Source organism: Ranitomeya imitator, chromosome 2, assembly GCF_032444005.1.
Source record: "Ranitomeya imitator isolate aRanImi1 chromosome 2, aRanImi1.pri, whole genome shotgun sequence".
Classification (NCBI taxonomy): Eukaryota; Metazoa; Chordata; class Amphibia; order Anura; family Dendrobatidae; genus Ranitomeya; species Ranitomeya imitator.
Window position 1 is genome coordinate 68,086,387 of NC_091283.1, and position 27,391 is coordinate 68,113,777.

The 27,391-nt window shown below is 43.8% G+C and overlaps 1 protein-coding gene and 1 pseudogene across 1 annotated transcript in view; both read right to left on the reverse strand.

Moving 5' to 3' along the window:
* Window positions 1–2,002, reverse strand: part of LOC138661921 (sodium- and chloride-dependent neutral and basic amino acid transporter B(0+)-like) — a 47,053-nt gene extending 45,051 nt beyond the window's left edge. Inside the window, exons 1-2 of the mRNA XM_069746915.1 lie at window positions 1,892–2,002; window positions 1,533–1,671 (exon numbers count right to left, since the gene is read on the reverse strand). Coding sequence (XP_069603016.1) covers window positions 1,533–1,671; window positions 1,892–1,954 — 202 coding nt within the window. The 5' untranslated portion in view covers window positions 1,955–2,002. The remainder of the gene's footprint in view (window positions 1–1,532; window positions 1,672–1,891) is intronic.
* Window positions 2,003–22,631: 20,629 nt separating this feature from the next.
* LOC138666260 (sodium- and chloride-dependent neutral and basic amino acid transporter B(0+)-like) overlaps window positions 22,632–27,391 on the reverse strand; it is a 67,265-nt pseudogene continuing 62,505 nt past the window's right edge.

The following is a 27,391-nucleotide window of genomic DNA, read 5'->3' on the forward strand; positions in this document are numbered from 1 at the left end:
AGACATGGTTACTTGTCGCATGACAAGTATATGAGTACTGCTCATGTAAGAAGGTGGTGGCCACTCCTGCACAGCGGCCCACCAGAGGATTCTCCCAGTCTCTAGTTGGCCAGTCCAAGCCTGCATGATTTTTTTTATATAGGCACAAATTGTACAGAATTTCTGATGGAGGAGAGATTCTGGGGGGATGAATATCTTCAATATATGTTGGCATTATATGGAGTGCCTAGTGCTCTTCAGCACATCTAAACATAGGCTAGGCTTGCGAGGCACTTCTTACCATTTTGCTGGTAATACAGGTAAATCATAAATTTTTGGGATGTGATTTGCATGAATAGACTAAATAAAGAAATAGTTTACTAATGGTTTTGGACCATAAAAACCATAAAACTATATTTATATATATTTCTTTATTTAACTAGGTTCAGTTATTTTGACATTAACAAGAGTCCTGGCAGGGTTGCCCATTTGCGTTTTTATTTTTTTCTGGACAGCTTATCAAAAAATCACAGACAGACAATATTGTTAACTGACACATTGGAAAACCATATTAGATCATTATGATTGTAAGTGACACATGTCTACAGCCCGTAATTCTGATATGAAGACATTAGTTATATTCACTGAAAACTGTAAAATGGTGATAATTACGGTCACAATAATCGTAATAAATTGCTTCAAATCAAAAAGATCACAGATGCCTTACAGTTTTTGATGGTGATCTACTTTTACGGACTGTCCCGGATTTTCTGGACGGTTGTCAACTCTGTCAAAATGCCTGTGCATATCTCCATACGGTTCACAAAATTATCACTCTATTCACACCTCTCTATATTACCTTCAAAGACAGTATACATATATACAGAGGCTGATCCTCCTATATAGTGCAGTGTACAGGAACAATGTTCAGTTCTCCCCTGGTATTTATGGTGATGCCCTATGGCTGTGGGGACGCCGAAATTGCTGAAGGTCATGGACCCTGGTACATGTAATTAATGGCCCTATATAATGTACACAATATACTTTATACTGTATACCGTGCATGTACATGTTACTGAAATGTAGCACAAAGAATAGTTCCACGTACTGTGCACATAATGTTACCATACAGTGCACACACAATGTCCCTATATCATCTCTATTTAATGAATTCTGCCGTATTACGCACATTCACATCATTTTACACTTAGTCATGCGCCCAACTATTAATATAAGCTTACAACCGAGGTCACATATATTATGCTACAGAACCAGCCTACAGATCTAAACTAACGTGTTATGTGTGCAAATTTTCAATTTCAGTCAATACCATGGGTAAAATCAGTGGTAAATATCAAGGACATGCCATCAACAGATTGGGCCGTTTTTGAAAAATTGCTTGAAACTGTGCGACCACTGCGAAAGAAATTTTTCAGTTTTGTTTTTGTGATTTTTTTTTTCAGAAATGTTTGTAAAATTGCATTTTCACAGTCTAGACACATTTTTTATATGCTTTGTAAGGCATAATATACATATTTTAGATGTTAATTTACCTCCTCCATGTTTAAAACAAAGATATGGAAATCTCCAGACGTTGCCAAGTCCCACTCCATATCCCACCATAGACAGCAGATAGTCGGCTTTGTTGGCCCACAATTCCCGTTCTGGTTCTCCATTATTGGCAGTTTCGGTCTTCATCGAATGTGGAAATTATATAGATTTGGGGTTAATTAACGTAAATGAATATAGTCGACGATGATCAAAAAATATTATGGAAAATTAAGGGAAAATACAGTGGAACGCAATTCACACAACGATCATCGATGTTTACGCATTTTAACTTTTTTTTGCTATTTTAAATTAAGGAAAGAAATTAAAAAAAGAGAAAACGAATAGAAAAAGAATTACTTACAGTTATATCTACAGATTTTTTCTTGGAACATCTCAGAAATCTCGGTAAAGGTAAAATTCCCATGATGTTATTCCAATGTAATTCTTTACGTTGTGACTTGGCTGCACCTTGTAACTTTTGTCATTGAGAGAAGGGAGGTGTTAGCGGCCGCACATTGTAATTAACAAGGTGAGTCATTTTCTCACCATGATTTCTCAATAGCTTTTTATGTGTAACCCTTCCACAATCTGTATCATCTATATCATCATTATGCAAAACTGAAGTGATGCCCATAATGGCCAATTAAACACACATAATTAGAGAGATCCTTATATAATAAAGGAGTCTGTGTGTTATTAGGTGTAAGGCCGGGGTCACACTCAAGGCACTCAGGACCGAAGTACATGAACCGCACACCCCGGTCTCGAGTCCGGCGGCAGTATTGATGCGAGAGACTAGCGCCACACTCACAAGTGTCACCCCGGCCTAAGGGTGCATGTGTTATTTTGGGTACCGTATTTAAGGTCACTGTAATTCTGTACTAAGTCACATGAGAGAAAGACCATGAAGGATATGTTCCATCAGGATAGCCCCTATAGAGTGACGATCCATGGGGTCTGAGCAATTGTTCAGAAGCTGTAATCTACAGGGGAGTCTGACAGTAAGCATATAATCCCCATACAGCGCCACCACAGGCAAAATGAAGCATTACGCTGTGTCCAAATAAATCAGTAGGCCTTACAGGAGTTATTACACCCCCCAATACATCACATTGTTTAAAGAGATATTATTCCAAAATGTTCCACTTTCCAAGTTATCTCAATAGGAGCTGAGCTGCATCTGATGAACCCTTCCAGCCAGTGCAATACTTGGTAAGGCTCTGTTCACATACCTTGCATGCAGACATTTTTCTTAACAAACCGAAACCAGACAGTCACCAAATAAATGAATGTGACCCCTCTGATTCCATTTGAGGCTGATTCCATTTATCTGTTCCATTTATCTGCTCTAAATTGAATGGACAAATGGAAACTATGAACGGACGTGTGAACAGAGCCTTACAGGTCACCAGTAGAGGTGATGGACATTGCACCCTTATGGATCTTATGTTCATGACTTATCCTAATTCCAGGACAACCCCTTTAACCCTGCTGTTCTGTTGGTCAAAAATGACCGACTTTGAACTTCAATATTCTTTAAAATATTCAAGATGCGGCTCTGAAACCCGTGGCCGACCGACCCATCCTCATTTAAGTCAATCAACCACAAGTTTCAGAACCGCATCTTGAACACCCCAAAAAATACCAAAGTTCAAAATAGGTCTCCCCAGACCGAACAGAACAGCAGGGTTAAAGAATAAATGGTTTTGTAACTTGATAATTTTATCTTGGACATTATCTTCTATATTTACAGCTAGATTCGCATTAGGTTATGTTCACATTGCATCTTTTTACAGCAGTTAAAAACGTCCATTTTTCAAGTTTTCCCGCCTGTGTTTTTTCCTGGCATTTTCCAGGTATTTTTTGATGTTCATGAAGAAACTTTTGTCATTTTATTTTGCAGCTGATATACAACAAAAAATGCAAAAAAAATGCGCTGGAATTTTGCGTTTATCTTTTTCTTCTCGTTGACTTATATTGTAAAGTATTGAGCGTCTTAGAGGAAAATGCATGAAAAATGCACGTTATTGCTTTAAACTCTTGGTATCTTTTGAAAGCCTGAACTGAACTAGTGAACAATTTCTCAAAAGTTTGAACATATGAACATCAAGTTGTTTATGCACCTGAAAAAGTAGAAAAAAATGATTACATGTTTGTACAGGAGTTTCCTCAGTATCATATAAACATGAAAATTATTATTTAATTTTTCAGACAAGAAATTGAATTTCTGGAGGTTTTGGCAGTGACAGATCACAAACGCCACTAATTCTGTAATTGACTGAGATAAGAACGTTATCACCCTGAGCGGAATTAACCCTGCTGTTCTGTTGGTCAAAAATGACCGACTTTGAACTTCAATATTCTTTAAAATATTCAAGATGCGGCTCTGAAACCCGTGGCCGACCGACCCATCCTCATTTAAGTCAATCAACCACAAGTTTCAGAACCGCATCTTGAACACCCCAAAAAATACCAAAGTTCAAAATAGGTCTCCCCAGACCGAACAGAACAGCAGGGTTAACAGTGATGACAATATCTTTTATTAACAAGCAAGAGGAATTATGTATCCATTAGCATAGTAGGGGGTGATATTATTTGGGGATCTGACTAATCATATAAAAATGGCAGAAAACTTTTTAAATGTCATGTAACATCATAACTTCAAGACAACTAAGATAACAAGGTGCACTGACTTATAATTTACTTTTATAGTTGCCTCCCAGAGCAAACTTTTATGGTGTTTGTCTCAGGATTAATTCTTAAAGAATCACTTCTCCTCCTATCAAAGTTTTTATCCTCTTAATTTATTGCAATCATCATATTATACAGCACTGTGAACTTACAATTGCTCATTTTGCCTTTCTACCCAATTCATTCTTCTCTTTTCCATTAGGTCTATGACAACACATAATTAATAACTGACTAGCTGAATCCTTCTGAGTTCTATGTAGAAACAGGAGGTCAATTTTCCCTGTATGAGTTGAAGAGGGGAATGATTCATGCAGGGACAAGATACTTCTTGTTTCTACATAGAACAGAAAAAAGAAGAAATAGCTGGGTAGAAAGGGAAAATGAGCAATTGTACAGTAATTACACAGTGCTGTATAATATGATGGCTGCAATATATTTAGAGGATAATAACTTTGATGGGAGGAGGAGGGCTTCTTTAATATTCTGTGCTAGATCACTGGAAAAATTGGATTTATTAAAACAATGCTCCTATGTCTAGATATTTATTTAGCATTATATCTTATTTTTCATTCCTCAGGTCGTTCATCATGGCCTCCATAGTCTAAAGTTAGTCCAACTCTTTGATATTGGCAGTACTGACTGACAGTCTTATGTGTATGGGGGTTTCCTAACAGATGATGTCGGGGAGAGAAGGATCCGGGACATTGGATTTTTAATGGCTAATCTTTTTGTTTTCCCTAAAGATAAGACTCTTTCATAGAGAACATTGGAGTGTTCAGAGGAGACTGGAGAGATATACGCTGGCCGAAAAATCCCTCAGACAACGGGTACCTAATGTGTATGGAAGCCTTAATTTTCACAGTGGATATGCTAAAAAGTGACTTCTAGAAATCTGGTCTATTATTTGGTCTACATAATAGATAAAAAGTCACTTCTAGTGATCTGGTTTATTGGGTGGTCTACATAATGAAAGGAATTACTGTGTTGCCTGTGTAAAAAAGCCAATCTAGGCAATGGGATGAGTATCTGTGACCACCATCATTGGACACATTAGGTGGACATTCTGAGAAGGCATCAAAAGAAAACCAGGGAACTTCATACCAAATATGTACTGTAATGAATCTCACTGCATGTGACTTGGATGCAACTGTAAAGGGGTACTCAGCCTCGTACCTCAAAACCAGTACACAAATCATCACCTAACTTCTTTCTACCAATAATGGTTTTGTTAGGCCAATGAGACACACCAGCACACAAGCGCACCCAGCTCCAAGCATTAAACATGTTAACTTCTAGCAGTCGGGTGATCCCAGAATAACACATCCAGGCTATGCTTTCCTCCTCAAAATTTTGGGAGGTTTTAGCGCTGCCGGGAACAAATAAATACATTGTAACATTGAAGATACACAAGTATAATGCTTAGACGATTACAAAAAGGACATAATAAAAAGAAGAACACAGAAAAGGTGAAACACAAACAAAAATAAGAGATAAAATAGAGACCTCTTACTAATTAGATTGTCAAGAAATCCACTGACATTCAGACGATGTTGGTTGCATCTCCTGGGTCTGACACTTTGTCCTTCTAGAGATTTTAAAGACTCACAGCCAGACCTCCTCAACCTTCCTCCTGGTCAGGTGAGAGGAGGACGGCTAATCATATGCAAGGACAGAAGATTGCAAGATGTAGCCCTAATTTATAACACATTTCTCACAGGAGACTTTTTAGTGGAATTGTATGACAGCCAAGTTTCCAAGCAAATGTAAACCTTCTTAGACACACCAAACATGACTATGACAAATCCATAGTTTGGGTTGATATTACATTCTTGGCGTTTCCAAAGAACTGGTGTTTGCAATTCAAGAAATGATTAAAGGGAACCTGTCATTAGATTCATGCCACCTGAACTATGAGCAGCAATGAGCCAAAGCTTGGCTGCACGACTGGTACAGTGTACTCTGAAACGCAGGTGCACACCTAAGGAGGTACCTGTCAATCAACTGAACCGCTTCAGGGATGAATTGGCCGAGGACTGCAATGGACTAATCTGGTGAGTCCCTATGGTCCCTGACTGGCTTTTCAAAGTACGTTTACTCTAAAACACAGGAATGTTTCAGAATAAATCAAAATTGTTCAACATATTGGTTCTATGGATAGCACTGGGCTCGTGGGTTTAAATCCCACAAAGGACAACATCTGCAAGGAGTTTGTATGTTTGCGTGGGTTTCCACCAGTACTCCAAAGACATACCGATAGTGAATTTAGATTGAGCTTCAAAGGGGATAGTGATGATGTCTATAAAGCGTTGTGATTGTGAATCATGATGGTGCTTTATAAGTAAAATAAATAAATACTTTTCAGCAATCGGGCAGCCAGGCTCTCGTTCATGCTTCCTGTGAATTGGACACCATGAATGTAACGACAGGTTCCCTGATCACAAATACAGTATTTGCTTTGAACATTAACTATTACAGTCATGACATGAATGAAATATTACACTTCCATTGTGTTAGCTCACAAATCATGTTGTGAGCCAGAGACGACGGTCTACATTGGGGAATTGACTTTCTCGTTAGCACCTCTTTGTTCACTAGGAAGCACACACAAAGCACAATTGGTCTTTCTTTAGACTGTAGTCTCCAGACAAATGTAGTTATCTCCATTCTGACGCTTACAATCACAATAGTTCAGTGATATCTAATTTGGATTTTTATTCACATGACCCATAACATGTCCCAGCAATATCTAGACAAAGCTTTATTTATTAAATACAACTACTCCAGTGGAAAGATTGCTCCTTTTTTTATCTAATAGAGTAATATTCATAGGACAACCTATTTGAGGAGGTTCTTTGGAAACTGAGAAAAATAAGCAAAATAGCAAGTAGCATTATAATTCAATTGTTACATTCCTTTACTTCGTAAATCCCACCAGTTTTATCTACAGATATAATAACTGTAGTACTTTAAGGCCATGTTTCCATATTAGTGCTGCTTTTTTTCCCACTATGTTTTTCTTGTATGCAGAAAATGTGCTCTGTTTTCCATTCCAAACGAAGTTGATGTAATTTAATGAAAACCCATGTGTTTAAAGATGCTGATGAAGTGTATGTATGTTGGTGTTTTTTTTTAAAGGTTATACTAAAGGTACCTTCACACTCAGCAACTTTGCAAAGAGAACGACAACGATCCGTGACGTTGCAGCGTCCTGGATAGCGATCTCGTTGTGTTTGACACGCAGCATCGATCTGGATCCCGCTGTGCCATCGCTGGTTGGAGCTAGAAGGCCAGAACTTTATTTGGTCGTCAGGTCGGTGTGTATCGTCGTGTTTGACAGCAAAAGCAACGATGCCAGCAATGTTTTACATGGAGCTAACAACCAGCTACAACGATAAGTGAGTCGCCGTTACATCACTGGATCGCTCCTGCATCGTTCTGGTGTTGCTGTGTTTGACGTCTCTACAACGACCTAAACAGCGACGCTCCAGCGATCGGCTCGTTGTCTATATCGCTGCAGCGTCGCTGAGTGTGACGGTACCTTAAGCCTGAAAAAATATTGTAAAAAAAGAAATTGCGTTTTTTTAAGCACCTAATCCCATAGTTTCTGCATGAGAAAACACATTAACCCCTTGACACTCCAAAATGTACCATTACATCATTGAGGATGTAAGGGCGTATGGAGAGGGCTCAGGAGCTGAGCCCGCGCCACACAAGGCAGGTGCTGGCTGCGTTATGAAGCCGACTTTGGTTTGTAACAGCTGCAATTGGAGCTAAGCTCGGATCACTGCTGTTAACTTTTTTTAAAGCTGCTGTCAATCAATGACACTGGCATTTTGGCATTTAAGCTCTGTGATCCTGCTTGTGTGGGTGCCAGGTGTCCATTGCCACCATCCCTTCATTGTGAAGTGCCTATAGGTAGAGGACCTGCAGAAGGTCCCTGTCACTGCCATGTTGGTGCTTCTATGGCTGGGCTTCATAGGAAATCGTTATTAGGACTATGCACCGCAATATTGATCAAGGGATTAGACAACTGCGGGTTCCAGTTGCCATGAAAAAAAGTGAACAGTAAAAAAGAAAAGTTTTTAGGAAATAAAAAAAAACTAGAATCACTCATGTGAAATATAAAATTATACACATTTGGTATCTCCACATCTGTAAAAGTTTGATCGAGCTATAAAAATCTATATAAACTGTAGATTAGTTTGGAATCGCCATCATTGTACTGACCTGGAAAATCATGCAGCCAAGTCATTTTTACAGCACAATTAATATCATAATTTTTTTCATCATTTCTTTTTATTTGGAATTTTTTTTCTCCTATTTATCAGAACGTTATATGGTAAAGCGCAACATTTTTGCATGAGCAAGCATGGCCTAAAGGGTCATTGAACCACCCATTAAAATGGCCGCCACCTTGTTACAATAACAGAAATCTGTCCTACAATATTAAAAGGACTGGTGCCCATGAACATGTACAGAAGGAAACTCTGCTACGCTGACGTGGAGATTGCTTGACGTAGTATAGTTTTAGCTTGTAGGTCACAGCTGCTGCTCAGCTTTCTGAAAGACTGGACAGCAGAAAGAGAAGGCTTTACTAGTTCAGACTTCTCCCTATTGTTGGAAACATCTATCAAAATAGTTCATTCCATTTTTCATACATCCCTATTCTTCAGTTTGGTCTGTTACAGTGGTGCTGCAATAAGAGGGGGATGCGGAGGCCAAGTGTCTATTCTAAGGGGGTACAACTAGACCACTTTGCCTTGCCTTGGTTGGGGAATTACACTGAGCCTCAGAGGAAAGTCTAGCTTTGCCTTTGCCCTACTACTTGTCCCACTGTGATAACTATGATACAAAAGTGACCATTACTCATCTTCCTAGCCAGATCTATAATGGGTGCACGAGTTGAAGTTGCATCTGAGCCTTGCAGCCTATGGGGATCCAAAAGATCCTTTTGGCCTATAGGACCAATATGAAGAGTGATAATTGGGATCTTTTTTCTAGATTTTGGAGACCTACAAGTTACTCCAAAGTTCCAGTCACTATATATCTATAAAGTGACCGAGAGAGGTAACCGTAGACGAGTAACTGCTCCATAACGCTCTGGCACTTTACAGGAAAATTGTGTTGTGGTCCCCGTGTGCAGATGTGATTGGGATGTGTTACCCTCACTCAGGGCCGCCATCAGGGCATGACGGCCGTGACTGGCGTATGGGGCCCGGTGAGCAGAGGGGGCCCGCATCGGCTCACCGGGCCCCTACCGGCAGCCGCAGGCTAACCGGGCCCTTAGCGCCGACGCTGCAGCTGTTTAAAGCTATTGACGTGCGGGCGCGGGCCCGCACGTCAATAGTTAACAGCCGCGGCGCCGCCAGCCAATCTGAGGCTGGCAGGCGCTGACGTCAGCCGCAGCGTGCGTGCATGTCGCCGGCGTCTGACATCATTGTCAGTCGCCAGCGAGTGCATGCACGCTGCAGCTGCGTGGAGACTTCGCCCGCCGCAGGAGCGCGGCAGGTAAGAAGAACTTCTTTTTTTTTTTTTTAGAGCGGCGATCTGGGGGCCCAAGGAAGAACGCTGGACAGAGATGGGGCAGAGTGCTGGGAAGAGATGGGGCAGAGTGCTGGGAAGAGATGGGGCAGAGTGCTGGGCAGAGTGCTGGACAGAGATGGGGCAGAGTGCTAGACAGAGATGGGGCAGAGTGCAGGGAAGAGATGGGGCAGAGTGCTGGGAAGAAATGGGGCAAAGTGCTGGGAAGAGATGGGGCAGAGTGCTGGGCAGAGTGCTGGACAGAGATGGGGCAGAGTGCTGGACAGAGATGGGGCAGAGTGCTGGACAGAGATGGGGCAGAGTGCTGGACAGAGATGGGGCAGAGTGCTGGACAGAGATGGGGCAGAGTGCTGGACAGAGATGGGGCAGAGTGCTGGACAGAGTGCTGGGAAGAGATGGGGCAGAGTGCTGGGCAGAGTGCTGGACAGAGATGGGGCAGAGTGCTGGACAGAGATGGGGCAGAGTGCTGGACAGAGATGGGGCAGAGTGCTAGACAGAGATGGGGCAGAGTGCTGGGAAGAGATGGGGCAGAGTGCTGGGAAGAGATGGGGCAGAGTGCTGGGAAGAGATGGGGCAGAGTGCTGGACAGAGATGGGGCAGAGTGCTGGACAGAGATGGGGCAGAGTGCTGGACAGAGATGGGGCAGAGTGCTGGACAGAGATGGGGCAGAGTGCTGGACAGAGATGGGGCAGTGCTGGACAGAGATGGGGCAGAGTGCTGGACAGAGATGGGGCAGAGTGCTGGACAGAGATGGGGCAGAGTGCTGCGCAGAGATGGGGCAGAGTGCTGGGCAGAGATGGGGCAGAGTGCTGGGCAGAGATGGGGCAGAGTGCTGGGCAGAGTGCTGGGAAGAGATGGGGCAGAGTGCTGGACAGAGATGGGGCAGAGTGCTGGACAGAGATGGGGCAGAGTGCTGGACAGAGATGGGGCAGAGTGCTGGACAGAGATGGGGCAGAGTGCTGGACAGAGATGGGGCAGAGTGCTGGACAGAGATGGGGCAGAGTGCTGGACAGAGATGGGGCAGAGTGCTGGACAGAGATGGGGCAGAGTGCTGGACAGAGTGCTGGGAAGAGATGGGGCAGAGTGCTGGGCAGAGTGCTGGACAGAGATGGGGCAGAGTGCTGGACAGAGATGGGGCAGAGTGCTGGACAGAGATGGGGCAGAGTGCTAGACAGAGATGGGGCAGAGTGCTGGGAAGAGATGGGGCAGAGTGCTGGGAAGAGATGGGGCAGAGTGCTGGGAAGAGATGGGGCAGAGTGCTGGACAGAGATGGGGCAGAGTGCTGGACAGAGATGGGGCAGAGTGCTGGACAGAGATGGGGCAGAGTGCTGGACAGAGATGGGGCAGAGTGCTGGACAGAGATGGGGCAGAGTGCTGGACAGAGATGGGGCAGAGTGCTGGACAGAGATGGGGCAGAGTGCTGGACAGAGATGGGGCAGTGCTGGACAGAGATGGGGCAGAGTGCTGGACAGAGATGGGGCAGAGTGCTGGACAGAGATGGGGCAGAGTGCTGCGCAGAGATGGGGCAGAGTGCTGGGCAGAGATGGGGCAGAGTGCTGGGCAGAGATGGGGCAGAGTGCTGGGCAGAGTGCTGGGAAGAGATGGGGCAGAGTGCTGGACAGAGATGGGGCAGAGTGCTGGACAGAGATGGGGCAGAGTGCTGGACAGAGATGGGGCAGAGTGCTGGACAGAGATGGGGCAGAGTGCTGGACAGAGATGGGGCAGAGTGCTGGACAGAGATGGGGCAGAGTGCTGGACAGAGATGGGGCAGAGTGCTGGACAGAGATGGGGCAGAGTGCTGCGCAGAGATGGGGCAGAGTGCTGGGCAGAGATGGGGCAGAGTGCTGGGAAGAGATGGGGCAGAGTGCTGGGCAGAGATGGGGCAGAGTGCTGGGAAGAGATGGGGCAGAGCGCTGGGAAGAGATGGGGCAGAGCGCTGGGAAGAGATGGGGCAGAGCGCTGGGAAGAGATGGGGCAGAGCGCTGGGAAGAGATGGGGCAGAGCGCTGGACAGAGATGGGGCAGAGCGCTGGACAGAGATGGGGCAGAGCGCTGGACAGAGATGGGGCAGAGCGCTGGACAGAGATGGGGCAGAGCGCTGGACAGAGATGGGGCAGAGCGCTGGACAGAGATGGGGCAGAGCGCTGGACACAGATGGGGCAGGATTGGACACAGATGGGGCAGAGTGCTGAACACAGATGGGGCAGAGTGCTGGACACAGATGGGGCAGGATTGGAAACAGATGGGGCAGAGTGCTGGACACAGATGGGGCAGAGTGCTGGACACAGATGGGGCAGGATTGGAAACAGATGGGGCAGAATGGAGACAGATGGGGCAGGATTGGAGACAGATGGGGCAGGATGGATACGATGGAGACAGATGGGGCAGGATGGGGAGATCATATGGGGCAGAATGGATACTCATGAGGGCAGGATGGGAGAACATATGGCTGGAGCCTGCAATGAGACACACGGGGGCTAGGATGGCGAATATTATCATAGGGGCTAATTAAGGGATATTATTATTGCAGTGATGTATTTATTTTATTTTTTGAGTATACTGTTTTAAATGGGGGGAGGTCCTGTTACTGTGCAGAGTGATACTATGTCACCTTCTTTATGTGGTGTAATGTAGAGGCTGTGAAAATTAAGTAATGTATTCTGCAAGTGGAACTCGAGATAACTGTGTTATTTCCTGCAGAGACGAGTCCTGGCTGGAAGAAATGATGGCGGTCTGTGCTGGATGAAAGATGAAGGACTTCACCTAGAGACGTCACTGGTGAGTCAGTGTTAACTATACACTGACACTATACACTGTATACTATATACAGAGCTCCTGTGTATAATGTCACCGGTGATCACTGTATTACCTGTACACAGACACTGCTTACTAATTACAGATCTCCTGTGTATAATGGCACTGATGGTGATAGTATTGTGGTTGTTTTTTTTTTATTACTGATCAGTATTGTAGTATTCAGTCACTGTGGTGGTAATATGCGGTCTGGTCATGGTGTTGTGGTATTTGTTCCTTGTATTTTATATTATTCGATCACTGTGGTGGTAATATGTCATCTGGTCATAGTGTTGTGGTATTTGTTCCTTGTATGTAGTATTATAGGTCATTTTAAAAATTGAAAAATAAATAACAATATACCTAAATTGTATTGCATATTTTAACAAATATTTAGTAGGTTACAGTACAGTAGGGCCCGGCCAAAAGTGTCTACCGTGTTCTGGTGGCGGTTTAAAAAATCTTTTGGCCAAAACAAAAGCTGCCGGCTATATGTGTGATCTGGTGATGGGAACTGTTAATGTGTGATAGGTGAGAAGTGGAGATTTTCCAAGAGAGAGCGGTGGGACTGTGGACAGTTCGAGGGGTGGAGCCTGGAGGCGGGGCTGGGGTGGAGCCTGGGCGGAGTCTCAAGGGGGCCCCGAAAATTTTGCCAGTATGGGGCCCCAAAATTTCTAGTGGCAGCCCTGCCCTCACTTGTAGACACTCACTTGTAGGAGCCGCCGCACTCAGGGAACACACAGTTCATTTCAACACACAACAGTCTACTGGACAGTTTGAGTTCATCAGATGATAACAAGCAATAGTGGGCACAATATTTCTTATTCCTTGTTTCTTCAACATGACACATTTGCAGCATTGCTATCCATTCCTCCTGGACTTCCCCTACATTTACTGGCTCTGCTAGCCGCAGGAATGTCCTATCCAGTTCCCCAGTACACCCGAGAATACGTTACCTTCCCTTTTCATGGTTCTGCTTTCATCTTCCCCTGTATGCCAGAGGACATGATGCTCTTCCTAGCCTCTATGTCAGCCTTCAGCTTAGGATGCTTCAGGACTATCCGCAAGGTATTCCAGTAAGGCCTCCCACTGCCCAGAACAATAGCTTCTGGCTGTCTCCTACAGCACTGAACTTGACCTTGGTTCACACACTTCCCTATCTGACTATAACCAGGAAGTAAGTCCCTTTTCTAACCTTACTAGCTTTCTCCCACTATGGGCTAGTCCCTAAACATTAACTGTAGCTTATCTTAACTTATATCTTATCCTAGGCTTGTCCCGCATTGCAAATTAAGTATTACCACACAGTACTTATACATTATATCCTATGACACTATGCACTGAGTATATTACACTTATATTGTACCCATTGCCCGACAGTAACACATGTCACACTCTGTACATCCCACATTGCTATATCAATATATATAAATATATTATAAATATGTATATACACTACCATTCAAAAGTTTCTGGTCACCCAGACAATTTTGTGTTTTCCATGAAAACACATACTTTTATTAATCAAATGAGTTGCCAAATGAATTTAAAATCTAGTCTAGTCCAGACATTGATAAGGTTCGAAAAAAAGATTTTTATTTGAAATAATAATTTTCTCCTTCAAACTTTTCTTTAATCAAAGAATGCTCCCTTTGCAGCAATTATAGCATTGCGGACCTTTGGCATTCTAGCAGTTAATTTGCTGAGGTAATCTGGAGAAATTTCACCCCATGCTTCCAGAAGCCCCTCCAACAAGTTGCTTTGGATTGATGGGCACTTTTTGCGCACCATACGGTCAAGCTGCTCCCACAACAGCTCAATGGGGTTGAGATCTGGTGACTGCGCTGGCCACTCCATTACAGATAGAATACCAGCTGCCTGCTTCTCCCCTAAATAGTTCTTGCATAATTTGGAGGTGTGCTTTGGGTCATTGTCCTGTTGTAGGATGAAATTGGCTCCAATCAAGCGCTGTCCACAGGCTATGGCATTGGGTTGCAAAATGGAGTGATAGCCTTCTTTATTCAAAACCCCTTTTACCTTGTACAAATCTCCCACTTTACCAGCACCAAAGCAACCCCAGACCATCACATTACCTCCACCATGCTTGACAGATGGCGTCAGGCACTCTTCCAGCATCTTTTCAGTTGTTCTGCGTCTCACACATGTTCTTCTGTGTGATCCAAACACCTCAAACTTGGATTCATCTATCCATAACACTTTTTTCCAATTTTCCTCTGTCCAATATCTGTGTTCTTTTGCCCATATTAATCTTTTCCTTTTATTAGCCAGTCTCAGATATGGCTTTTTCTTTGCCACTCTGCCCTGAAGGCCACACTAGCGTTTTGCGTGTACTATTTAATGAAGCTGCCATTTGAGGACCTGTGAGGTGTCGATTTCTCAAACTACAGACTGTTAAGGTACCTTCACACATAACGATATCGTTAACGATATCGTTGCTTTTTGTGACGTAGCAACGATATCGTTAAGGAAATCGTTCTGTGTGACAGCGACCAACGATCAGGCCCCTGCTGGGAGATCGTTGGTCGCTGAACAAAGTCCAGGACTTTATTTCGTCGCTGGATCTCCCGTGGACATCGCTGGATCGGCGTGTGTGACACCGATCCAGCGATGTCTTCACTGGTAACCAGGGTAAACATTGGGTAACTAAGCGCAGGGCCGCGCTTAGTTACCCGATGTTTACCCTGGTTACCAGCGTAAAAGTAAAAAAAAACAAACAGTACATACTTACCTACTGCTGTCTGTCCCCGGCGCTGTGCTCTGCACTCCTCCTGTACTGGCTGTGAGCGTCGGTCAGCCGGAAAGCAGAGCGGTGACGTCACCGCTCTGCTTTCCGGCCGCTGTGCTCACAGCCAGTACAGGTGGAGTGCAGAGCACAGCGCCGGGGACAGACAGCGGTAGGTAAGTATGTGCTGTTTTTTTTTTTTTACTTTTACGCTGGTAACCAGGGTAAACATCGGGTAACTAAGCGCGGCCCTGCGCTTAGTTACCCGATGTTTAACCTGGTTACCCGGGGACTTCGGGATCGTTGGTCGCTGGAGAGCTGTCTGTGTGACAGCTCTCCAGTGACCAAACAGCGATGCTGCAGCGATCCGGATCGTTGTCGGTATCGCTGCAGCGTCGCTTAATGTGAAGGGGCCTTTAGGGCTAGTGGAATGCACCGAGTAATAGGTAAGTAGCTACAAGGTGTGTTTGCAGCCCGGGGTCCACCGTACAGAGATATCTGCTGCTAAGTAATGGCGGATGGACTCTGATCTCACACGTGGGTTAAGCTTCACCCTGTGTGAACTGTTAGCGAACTCTGTTGCCTCACAGAGTCACGCTGTACACAAAACTAATACCCTAACTAGGGTTGTGCTTACTCTGGAACTCTTCTGTGCTAACCGCACACATGAATGAACCAGATGCTAAGCCAAGGCTAATTGCCCCCAATGACGCTAGCTGCCTGCCTGAGTGTACAGTCCCAATGCTAACAGCTTCAGACCACATAAGAACAGAGTGGTATCGTATCCACTGGCATAAGCCAGAACACATTTGATACTAGCGCATTGCCGTGCAGCCATTCGAGTCTTATATAGCTGCAGCAAGTAAAAGACCTTCCTAGAAGGACCAATGAGAGACTGCCATACCTGAGCATGTGACCCTAAATCTCCACTGAGAGATCTTGCCCTGGGCATGCTCAGTGTGTGCAAAGCGGGACATAGTCCTAGCACCTACAGGACCTTCCTGAAAGGACCAATGGACTTAGGTGCCGTATCTGACCATGTGACCCTCGATCTCCACTGAGAGATCTTACTCAGGGCGTGCTCAGAACGAGAAAAGCAGGACTTAGTCCCAGAAGCGTCTGCTCGCCGCTGCCCAGCACTGACTTCAATGGCAGAAGCAGGAAAAGCAGCAGTAACTCTTTGTACAGAGTGGGACTGAGCAAGACGCTGGGACCGACGTCTCCGCTGAGCAGGCTCCACTGCAGCAGGAGAAGAATGGGAGACCACAGCGGAGATGGCTCGAGATACCCCCTGTGCAGAGGCGGGAACTCGACCCCTAACACAGATTCTAGTGTACTTGTCTTGTTGCTCAGTTGTGCAGCGGGGCCTCCCACTTCTCTTTCTACTCTGGCTAGAGCCTGTTTGTGCTCTCCTCTGAAGAGAGTAGTACACACCATTGTCGGAAATCTTCAGTTTCTTGGCAATTTCTCGCATGGAATAGCCTTCATTTCTAAAAACAAGAATAGACTGTCGAGTTTCACATGAAAGTTCTTTTTTCTGGCCATTTTGAGAGTTTAATGGAACCAACAAATGTAATGCTCCAGATTCTCAGCTAGCTCAAAGGAAGATCAGGTTTATAGGTTCTCTAATCAGTCAAACTGTTTTCAGCTGTGCTTGCACAAGGGTTTTCAAGGGTATTCTAACCACTAGGGTTGAGCGACCTTTACTTTTATAGGATCGGGTCGGGTTTCACGAAACCCGACTTTTGAAAAAGTCGGGTCGAGTGAAATCGGCCGATCCTATAAAAAAGTCGGGGTCGGGGTCGGACGAAACCCGAAACCCAATGCAGTGCATTGGGTTTCCATGGTTCCCAGGGTCTGAAGGAGCGGAAACTCTCCTTCAGGCCCTGCGATCCATATTTTAGTGTAAAATAAAGAATTAAAATAAAAATATCGCAATACTTACCCTCTGACGCGCCCTGGTACTAACCGGGAACCTTCCTTCAGCCTTCCAGGACCTTGCGGTGACGTCGCGGTGACGTCGCGGCTTGTGATTGGCCGCGCGGCCGCCCATGTGACCGCTCACGCGGCCAATCACAAGCCGCGACGTCACCCGCGACGTCACCGAAGGTCCTGGAAGAGCTGATTGTTAGGAAGGAAGGCTGCCGGAAAGAAGCAGGGCGCGTCCGAGGGTGAGTATATACCTAATAGGAATATACTCACCCTCGGACACGCCCTGCTTCTTTCCGGCAGCCTTCCTTCCTAAGAATCAGCCCTTCCAGGACCTTCGGTGACGTCGCGGGTGACGTCGCGGCTTGTGATTGGCCGCGCGAGCGGTCACATGGGCGGCCGCGCGGCCAATCACAAGCCGCGACGTCACCGCGACTTCACCGCAGGGTCCTGGAAGGCTGATTCTAAGGAAGGAAGGTTCCCGGTTAGTACCAGGGCGCGTCAGAGGGTAAGTATTGCGATATTTTTTATTTTAATTCTTTATTTTACACTTAAATCTGAATTCCGATACCAGTTCCCGATATCTTAAACATATCGGGAATCGGTATCGGAATTCCGATTCTAGATTCAAAAGATCGCCGACTTCATGGCCGACCCCACACTGGGGTTGGGTCGGGTTTCATGAAACCCGACCTTGCCAAAAGTCGGCGACTTTTGAAAAATTTCGACCCGTTTCGCTCAACCCTACTAACCACCCATTAGCCTTCTTACACAATTAGCAAATACAAAGTACCATAAGAACACTGGAGTCATGGTTGTTGGAAATGGGCCTCTATACACCTATGAAGATATTGCATTACAAACCAGACGTTTGCAGCTAGAATAGTCATTTACCACATTAACAATGTATAAAGTGTATGAGCAGCACATCCAAGCTGAACTTTTCTCCCACCTCTCATCCAACTTGCTCTTTGACAATCTACAATCTGGTTTCAGCCCCATCACTCAACTGAGACTGCCCTGATCAAAATTACCAATGACCTACTTACAGCCAAAGCTTAAGGACAATGCTCTATATTCCTACTCCTAGACCTGTCCTCTGCCTCCTACAGATCCTCTCCTCCTTTGGCATCAAAGACCTCGCCCTATCCTGGATCTCCTCATACCTTTCCAACTGCACATTCAGCTTCTCCCACACTACCTCCTCATCCCACACTCTCTCTGTTGGAGTCACCCAAGGCTCTGTTCTAGAACCCTTACTCTTCTCAATCTATACACTTGGCCAGGGACAACTCATAAAGTTCTATGGCTTCCAATACCATCTATATGCTGATGACACTCAGATCTACCTTTGTGGCCCAGAAGTCACCTCTCTGCTGTCCAGAATCCTGGAGTGTCTATCAGCCATATCCTCCTTCTTCTCCCCTCGCTTCCTCAAACTCAGTGTGGACAAATCTGAACTCATCATCTTTCCTCCATCTCACAGGTCTTCCTTACCTGACCTATCTATCGAAATTAACGGCATCACGCTTTCCCTCATACCAGAAGTCCGCTGCCTCGGAGTAACCCTTGACTCTGCCCTTTTCTTCAAACCATACATCCAAGCTCTTTCCACCTCCTGTCGCCTTCAGCTCAAAAATATCTCCAGAATCCATCCTTTCCTCAACCGTCAATCTACTAAAATGCTTGTGCATGCCCTCATCATCTCCCGCCTCAACTACTGTGGCCTCCCTGCTAACTCCCTTACACCTCTCCAGTCCATCCTTAACTCTGCTGCCCGACTAATTAATCTCTCTTCTCGTTACTCCTCCGCTTCCCCCCTCTGCAAATCTCTTCACTGGCTCCCATTCCCTCAGCTTATCCAGTTCAAATTACTAATACTGACCTACAAAGCCATCCATAACCTGTGCCAGTGCATATCCATTGCCAGTGCCATCCATAACCTGTGACTGTGCCAGTCATTACACTGGCTACCCATCCACTCCAGAATCCAGTACAAAACTACTACCCTCATCCACAAAGCACTCCATGGCTCAGCACCACCCTACATCTCCTCCCTGGTATCAGTCTACCACCCTACCCGTGCCCTCCGCTCCGCTAATGACCTCAGGTTAGCATCCTCAATAATCAGAACCTCCCACTCCCGTCTCCAAGACTTTACACGTGCTGCGCCGATTCTTTGGAATGCACTACCTAGGTTAATACGATTAATCCCCAATCCCCACAGTTTTAAGCGTGCCCTAAAAACTCATTTGTTCAGACTGGCCTACCGCCTCAATGCATTAACCTAACGATCCCTGTGTGGCCTATTTATAATAAAAAAAAAAAAAAAAGGTTCCTCGCATCATGTTCTCATACACTTTATGCAGTATTAGCCCTCTGTGTCTGTACTGCTACATACTTAGGCAGGTAACTGGTTCATGCAGCTTTACATGAACACCTGAGCCTTACACTATAGCTGGTCCGAATAACTAAAGCAATTGTTACCATCCACCTCTCGTGTCTCCCCTTTTCCCCATAGTTTGTAAGCTTGCGAGCAGGGCCCTCACTCCTCCTGGTATCTGTTTTGAACTGTATTTCTGTTATGCTGTAATGTCTATTGTCTGTACAAGTCCCCTCTATAATTTGTAAAGCGCTGCGGAATATGTTGGCGCTATATAAATAAAATTATTATTATTATTATTATTATAACCTGTCTCCTCCATATATCTCTGAACTAGTCTCCCGATATCTTCCCTCACGTAATCTCTGGTCCTCCCAAGACCTCCTTCTCTCCCCCATACTTATTTGCTCCTCACCCAACCCCCTCCAAGACTTCTACCGGGAATATCCCCCGTCCTCTGGAATTCTTTGCCCCAACACATCCGACTATCAACCACAGACGGAACCTGAAAACCCACCTCTTCAGGAAAGCCTACAGCCTGCACTGACCCCGCTGCCTCCTCATCACTATCAAAGCTACTGCCTCACCAACACCGGAGCTCCTGCAACCCTCAACCTACTGTCTCCTTTCCCACCTTCATGTAGAATGTAAGCCTGGAAGGGCAGGGTCCTCTCCCCTCTGTATCAGTCTGTAATTGTTTATCGTAAGTGATATCTGTAATTTGTATGTAACCCCTTCTCATGTACAGCACCATGGAATCAATGGTGCTATATTAATAAATAATAATAATAAATAATCATTTACGAATTATTTAATGTTAGCTTCATTGGAAAAAACTGTCCTTTTCTTTGAAGGAAATTTCTAAGTGACCCCAAACTTTTGAACAGTATATATATATATATATATATATATATGCATATATATATATATATATATATATATATATATATATATATATATATATATATATATATATATATATATATACAGTTAGGGCCAGAAATATTTGGACAGTGACACAATTTTCGCGAGTTGGCCTCTGCATGCCACCACATTGGATTTGAAATGAAACCTCTACAACAGAATTCAAGTGCAGATTGTAACGTTTAATTTGAAGGGTTGAACAAAAATATCTGATAGAAAATGTAGGAATTGTACACATTTCTTTACAAACACTCCACATTTTAGGAGGTCAAAAGTAATTGGACAAATAAACATAACCCAAACAAAATATTTTTATTTTCAATATTTTGTTGCAAATCCTTTGGAGGCAATCACTGCCTTAAGTCTGGAACCCATGGACATCACCAAACGCTGGGTTTCCTCCTTCTTAATGCTTTGCCAGGCCTTTACAGCCGCAGCCTTCAGGTCTTGCTTGTTTGTGGGTCTTTCCGTCTTAAGTCTGGATTTGAGCAAGTGAAATGCATGCTCAATTGGGTTTAGATCTGGAGATTGACTTGGCCATTGCAGAATGTTCCACTTTTTGGCACTCATGAACTCCTGGGTAGCTTTGGCTGTATGCTTGGGGTCATTGTCCATCTGTACTATGAAGCGCCGTCCAATCAACTTTGCAGCATTTGGCTGAATCTGGGCTGAAAGTATATCCCGGTACACTTCAGAATTCATCCGGCTACTCTTGTCTGCTCTTATGTCATCAATAAACACAAGTGACCCAGTGCCATTGAAAGCCATGCATGCCCATGCCATCACGTTGCCTCCACCATGTTTTACAGAGGATGTGGTGTGCCTTGGATCATGTGCCGTTCCCTTTCTTCTCCAAACTTTTTTCTTCCCATCATTCTGGTACAGGTTGATCTTTGTCTCATCTGTCCATAGAATACTTTTCCAGAACTGAGCTGGCTTCTTGAGGTGTTTTTCTGCAAATTTAACTCTGGCCTGTCTATTTTTGGTATTGATGAATGGTTTGCATCTAGATGTGAACCCTTTGTATTTACTGTCATGGAGTCTTCTCTTTACTGTTGACTTAGAGACAGATACACCTACTTCACTGAGAGTGTTCTGGACTTCAGTTGATGTTGTGAACGGGTTCTTCTTCACCAAATTAAGTATGCGGCAATCATCCACCACTGTTGTCATCCGTGGACGCCCAGGCCTTTTTGAGTTCCCAAGCTCACCAGTCAATTCCTTTTTTCTCAGAATGTACCCAACTGTTGATTTTGCTACTCCAAGCATGTCTGCTATCTCTCTGATGGATTTTTTCTTTTTTTTCAGCCTCAGGATGTTCTGCTTCACCTCAATTGAGAGTTCCTTTGACCGCATGTTGTCTGCTCACAGCAACAGCTTCCAAATGCAAAACCACACACCTGGAATCCACCCCTGACCTTTTAACTACTTCATTGATTACAGGTTAACGAGGGAGACGCCTTCAGAGTTAATTGCAGCCCTTAGAGTCCATTGTCCAATTACTTTTGGTCCCTTGAAAAAGAGGACGCTATGATTACAGAGCTATGATTCCTAAACCCTTTCTCCGATTTGGATGTGGAAACTATCATATTGCAGCTGGGAGTGTGCACTTTCAGCCCATATTATATATATAATTGTATTTCTGAACATGTTTTTGTAAACAGCTAAAATAACAAAACTTGTGTCACTGTCCAAATATTTCTGGCCCTAACTGTATATACACACATGAAAGATGCATAACATTGTTCCCATTATAATGCATAATACAATGCGATCGGTGACTTCAGGGGTAGGAACGCGACCGTACAGTCCACCATTCTTACATATCCATCTTTCCACTGGTAGCTTACGTCTTAAACATCCCGAGGCAGAAGATGTTTTTCCCTAACTTGATATTTACAACGTTTAATCTTGCAGTTATTACTATATTCTGTACAGAAGGTCTTGGGCCTAGTTTTCCAAGATTAAGTGACTTATGCACGAATACACAGTTCTAACATCAAGGTGCAAATTCTTTATAATTGACCTGAGCAATAAAAAGTGTCTTCTGTAGAGAGTCCAAAAAAATAGCTGAGAGGACTAAGATGAAATATATCTTTCAGTCTTTCTGAAATGAGGAGTTATCCAAACATTTAAGATCTGGTATCTCAACTTCATTATTGTCTTCCTTATCAGTGTCGTCCTTCATATTCTGGTACCTCTCACCGCGGTTACTTGGCAGGCGGGGGTCCCAGTTCTCAGTTGGTCTACAACACTTCACAATGCGCTGTGAAGGAAAAATATGCATGAGATAAATAAGCCGATGTTTAAATTTGCAGTAGAAATGAGTGAATCATTTCAGGTGAATTCTTTCAAAATAGTGGTTGGCAGGAGGGGGATAAAAATATCAAAATGCTCACCTGGTCCTGATCTGGTCAAATAATCCTGATCAGCCTCCAGTGACTTCTTGTCATGTGGCCTTCTATTTAATAAGTGCCGGGGGTGCTAAAGATGCCATTGAAGACAGGACCAACGTATCTGACCAGAATTGAGCTGGATTTCGTGGCTGGACATGTGAGGGCCAGGTGACTATTTTTTTTACCTATGTTTATTATGTTCTGGGGTCTGGAAAGATCTCTTAATATAAGAATGCACATTCAATTCACATTGGATTCAGATTCACGTTTTGGCAGATTCTCTCATCTATGATTGGCAACTTTCTACGGCGTGTGGAGCCATGACGTGAACAGGGCGTATAAGCATAAAAAAATATATATACAGTTAGGTCCATATATATTTGGACAGAGACAACATTTTTCTAATTTTGGTTATAGACATTGCCACAATGAATTTTAAACAAAACAATTCAGATGCAGTTGAAGTTCAGACTTTCAGCTTTCATTTGAGGGTATCCACATTAAAATTGGATGAAGGGTTTAGGAGTTTCAGATCCTTAACATGTGCCACCCTGTTTTTAAAAGGACCAAAAGTAATTGGACAGATTCAATAATTTTAAATAAAATGTTCATTTTTAGCACTTGGTTAAAAACCCTTTGTTGGCAATGACTGCCTGAAGTCTTGAGCTCATGGACATCACCAGACGCTGTGTTTCCTCCTTTTTGATGCTCTGCCAGGCCTTCACTGCGGTGGTTTTCAGTTGCTGTTTGTTTGAGGGCCTTTCTATCTGAAGTTTAGTCTTTAACAAGTGAAATGCTGCTCAATTGGGTTGAGATCAGGTTACTGACTTGGCCATTCAAGAATATTCCACTTCTTTGCTTTAATAAACTCCTGGGTTGCTTTGGCTTTGTTTTGGGTCATTGTCCATCTGTAGTATGAAACGACGACCAATCAGTTTGGCTGCATTTGGCTGGATCTGAGCACACAGTATGTCTCTGAATACCTCAGAATTCATTCAGCTGCTTCTGTCCTGTGTCACATCATCAATAAACACTAGTGACCCAGTGCAACTGGCAGCCATGCATGCCCAAGCCATCACACTGCCTCCGCCGTGTTTTACAGATGATGTGGTATGCTTTGGATCATGAGCTGTACCACGCCTTCGCCACACTTTTCTCTTTCCATCATTCTGGTAGAGGTTGATCTTGGTTTCATCTGTCCAAAGAATGTTCTTCCAGAACTGTGCTGGATTTTTTAGATGTTTTTTAGCAAAGTCATAGTAACATAGTAACATAGTTAGTAAGGCCGAAAAAAGACATTTGTCCATCCAGTTCAGCCTATATTCCATCATAATAAATACCCAGATCTACGTCCTTCTACAGAACCTAATAATTGTATGATACAATATTGTTCTGCTCCAGGAAGACATCCAGGCCTCTCTTGAACCCCTCGACTGAGTTCGCCATCACCACCTCCTCAGGCAAGCAATTCCAGATTCTCACTGCCCTAACAGTAAAGAATCCTCTTCTATGTTGGTGGAAAAACCTTCTCTCCTCCAGACGCAAAGAATGCCCCCTTGTGCCCGTCACCTTCCTTGGTATAAACAGATCCTCAGCGAGATATTTGTATTGTCCCCTTATATACTTATACATGGTTATTAGATCGCCCCTCAGTCGTCTTTTTTCTAGACTAAATAATCCTAATTTCGCTAATCTATCTGGGTATTGTAGTTCTCCCATCCCCTTTATTAATTTTGTTGCCCTCCTTTGTACTCTCTCTAGTTCCATTATATCCTTCCTGAGCACCGGTGCCCAAAACTGGACACAGTACTCCATGTGCGGTCTAACTAGGGATTTGTACAGAGGCAGTATAATGCTCTCATCATGTGTATCCAGACCTCTTTTAATGCACCCCATGATCCTGTTTGCCTTGGCAGCTGCTGCCTGGCACTGGCTGCTCCAGGTAAGTTTATCATTAACTAGGATCCCCAAGTCCTTCTCCCTGTCAGATTTACCCAGTGGTTTCCCGTTCAGTGTGTAATGGTGATATTGATTCCCTCTTCCCATGTGTATAACCTTACATTTATCATTGTTAAACCTCATCTGCCACCTTTCAGCCCAAGTTTCCAACTTATCCAGATCCATCTGTAGCAGAATACTATCTTCTCTTGTATTAACTGCTTTACATAGTTTTGTATCATCTGCAAATATCGATATTTTACTGTGTAAACCTTCTACCAGATCATTAATGAATATGTTGAAGAGAACAGGTCCCAATACTGACCCCTGCGGTACCCCACTGGTCACAGCGACCCAGTTAGAGACTATACCATTTATAACCACCCTCTGCTTTCTATCACTAAGCCAGTTACTAACCCATTTACACACATTTTCCCCCAGACCAAGCATTCTCATTTTGTGTACCAACCTCTTGTGCGGCACGGTATCAAACGCTTTGGAAAAATCGGGATATACCACGTCCAATGACTCACCGTGGTCCAGTCTATAGCTTACCTCTTCATAAAAACTGATTAGATTGGTTTGACAGGAGCGATTTCTCATAAACCCATGCTGATATGGAGTTAAACAGTTATTCTCATTGAGATAATCCAGAATAACATCCCTCAGAAACCCTTCAAATATTTTACCAACAATAGAGGTTAGACTTACTGGCCTATAATTTCCAGGTTCACTTTTAGAGCCCTTTTTGAATATTGGCACCACATTTGCTATGCGCCAGTCCTGCGGAACAGACCCTGTCGCTATAGAGTCCCTAAAAATAAGAAATAATGGTTTATCTATTACATTACTTAGTTCTCTTAGTACTCGTGGGTGTATGCCATCCGGACCCGGAGATTTATCTATTTTAATCTTATTTAGCCGGTTTCGCACCTCTTCTTGGGTTAGATTGGTGACCCTTAATATAGGGTTTTCATTGTTTCTTGGGATTTCACCTAGCATTTCATTTTCCACTGTGAATACCGTGGAGAAGAAGGTGTTTAATATATTAGCTTTTTCCTCGTCATCTACAACCATTCTTTCCTCACTATTTTTTAAGGGGCCGACATTTTCAGTTTTTATTCTTTTACTATTGATATAGTTGAAGAACAGTTTGGGATTAGTTTTACTCTCCTTAGCAATGTACTTCTCTGTTTCCTTTTTGGCAGCTTTAATTAGTTTTTTAGATAAAGTATTTTTCTCCCTATAGTTTTTTAGAGCTTCAATGGTGCCATCCTGCTTTAGTAGTGCAAATGCTTTCTTTTTACTGTTAATTGCCTGTCTTACTTCTTTGTTTAGCCACATTGGGTTTTTCCTATTTCTAGTCCTTTTATTCCCACAAGGTATAAACCGCTTACACTGCCTATTTAGGATGTTCTTAAACATTTCCCATTTATTATCTGTATTCTCATTTCTGAGGATATTGTCCCAGTCTACCAGATTAAGGGCATCTCTAAGCTGTTCAAACTTTGCCTTCCTAAAGTTCAATGTTTTTGTGACTCCCTGACAAGTCCCCCTAGTGAAAGACAGGTGAAACTGCACAATATTGTGGTCGCTATTTCCTAAATGCCCAACCACCTGCAGATTTGTTATTCTGTCAGGTCTATTAGATAGTATTAGGTCTAAAAGTGCTGCTCCTCTGGTTGGATTCTGCACCAATTGTGAAAGATAATTTTTCTTGGTTATTAGCAGAAACCTGTTGCCTTTATGGGTTTCACAGGTTTCTGTTTCCCAGTTAATATCCGGGTAGTTAAAGTCCCCCATAACCAGGACCTAGGACCATAACCAGGACCTAGTCCAGTCTAGCCTTTTTATTCTTGATGCTTATGAGTGGCTTGCACCGTGCAGTGAACCCTCTGTATTTACTTTCATACAGTCTTCTCTTTATGGTAGATTTGGATATTGATACGCCGACCTCCTGGAGAGTGTTGTTCACTTGGTTGGCTGTTGAGAAGTGGTTTCTCTTCACCATGGAGATTATTCTGCGATCATCCACCACTGTTGTCTTCCGTGGCGCCCAGGTCTTTTTGCATTGATGAGTTCACCAGTGCTTTCTTTCTTTCTCAGGATGTACCAAACTGTAGATTTTGCCACTCCTAATATTGTAGCAATTTCTCGGATGGTTTTTTTCTGTTTTCGCAGCTTAAGGATGGCTTGTTTCACCTGCATGGAGAGCTCCTTTGACCGCATGTTTACTTCACAACAAAACCTTCCAAATGCAAGCACCGCACCTCAAATCAACTCCAGGCCTTTTATCTGCTTAATTGAGAATTACATAATGAAGGGATTGCCCACACCTGTCCATAAAATAGCCTTGGAGTCAATTGTCCAATTACTTTTGGTCCCTTTAAAAACAGGGTGGCACATGTTAAGGAGCTGAAACTCCTAAACCCTTCATCCAATTTTAATGTGGATACCCTCAAATGAAAGCTGAAAGTCTGAACTTCAACTGCATCTGAATTGTTTTGCTTAAAACTCATTGTGG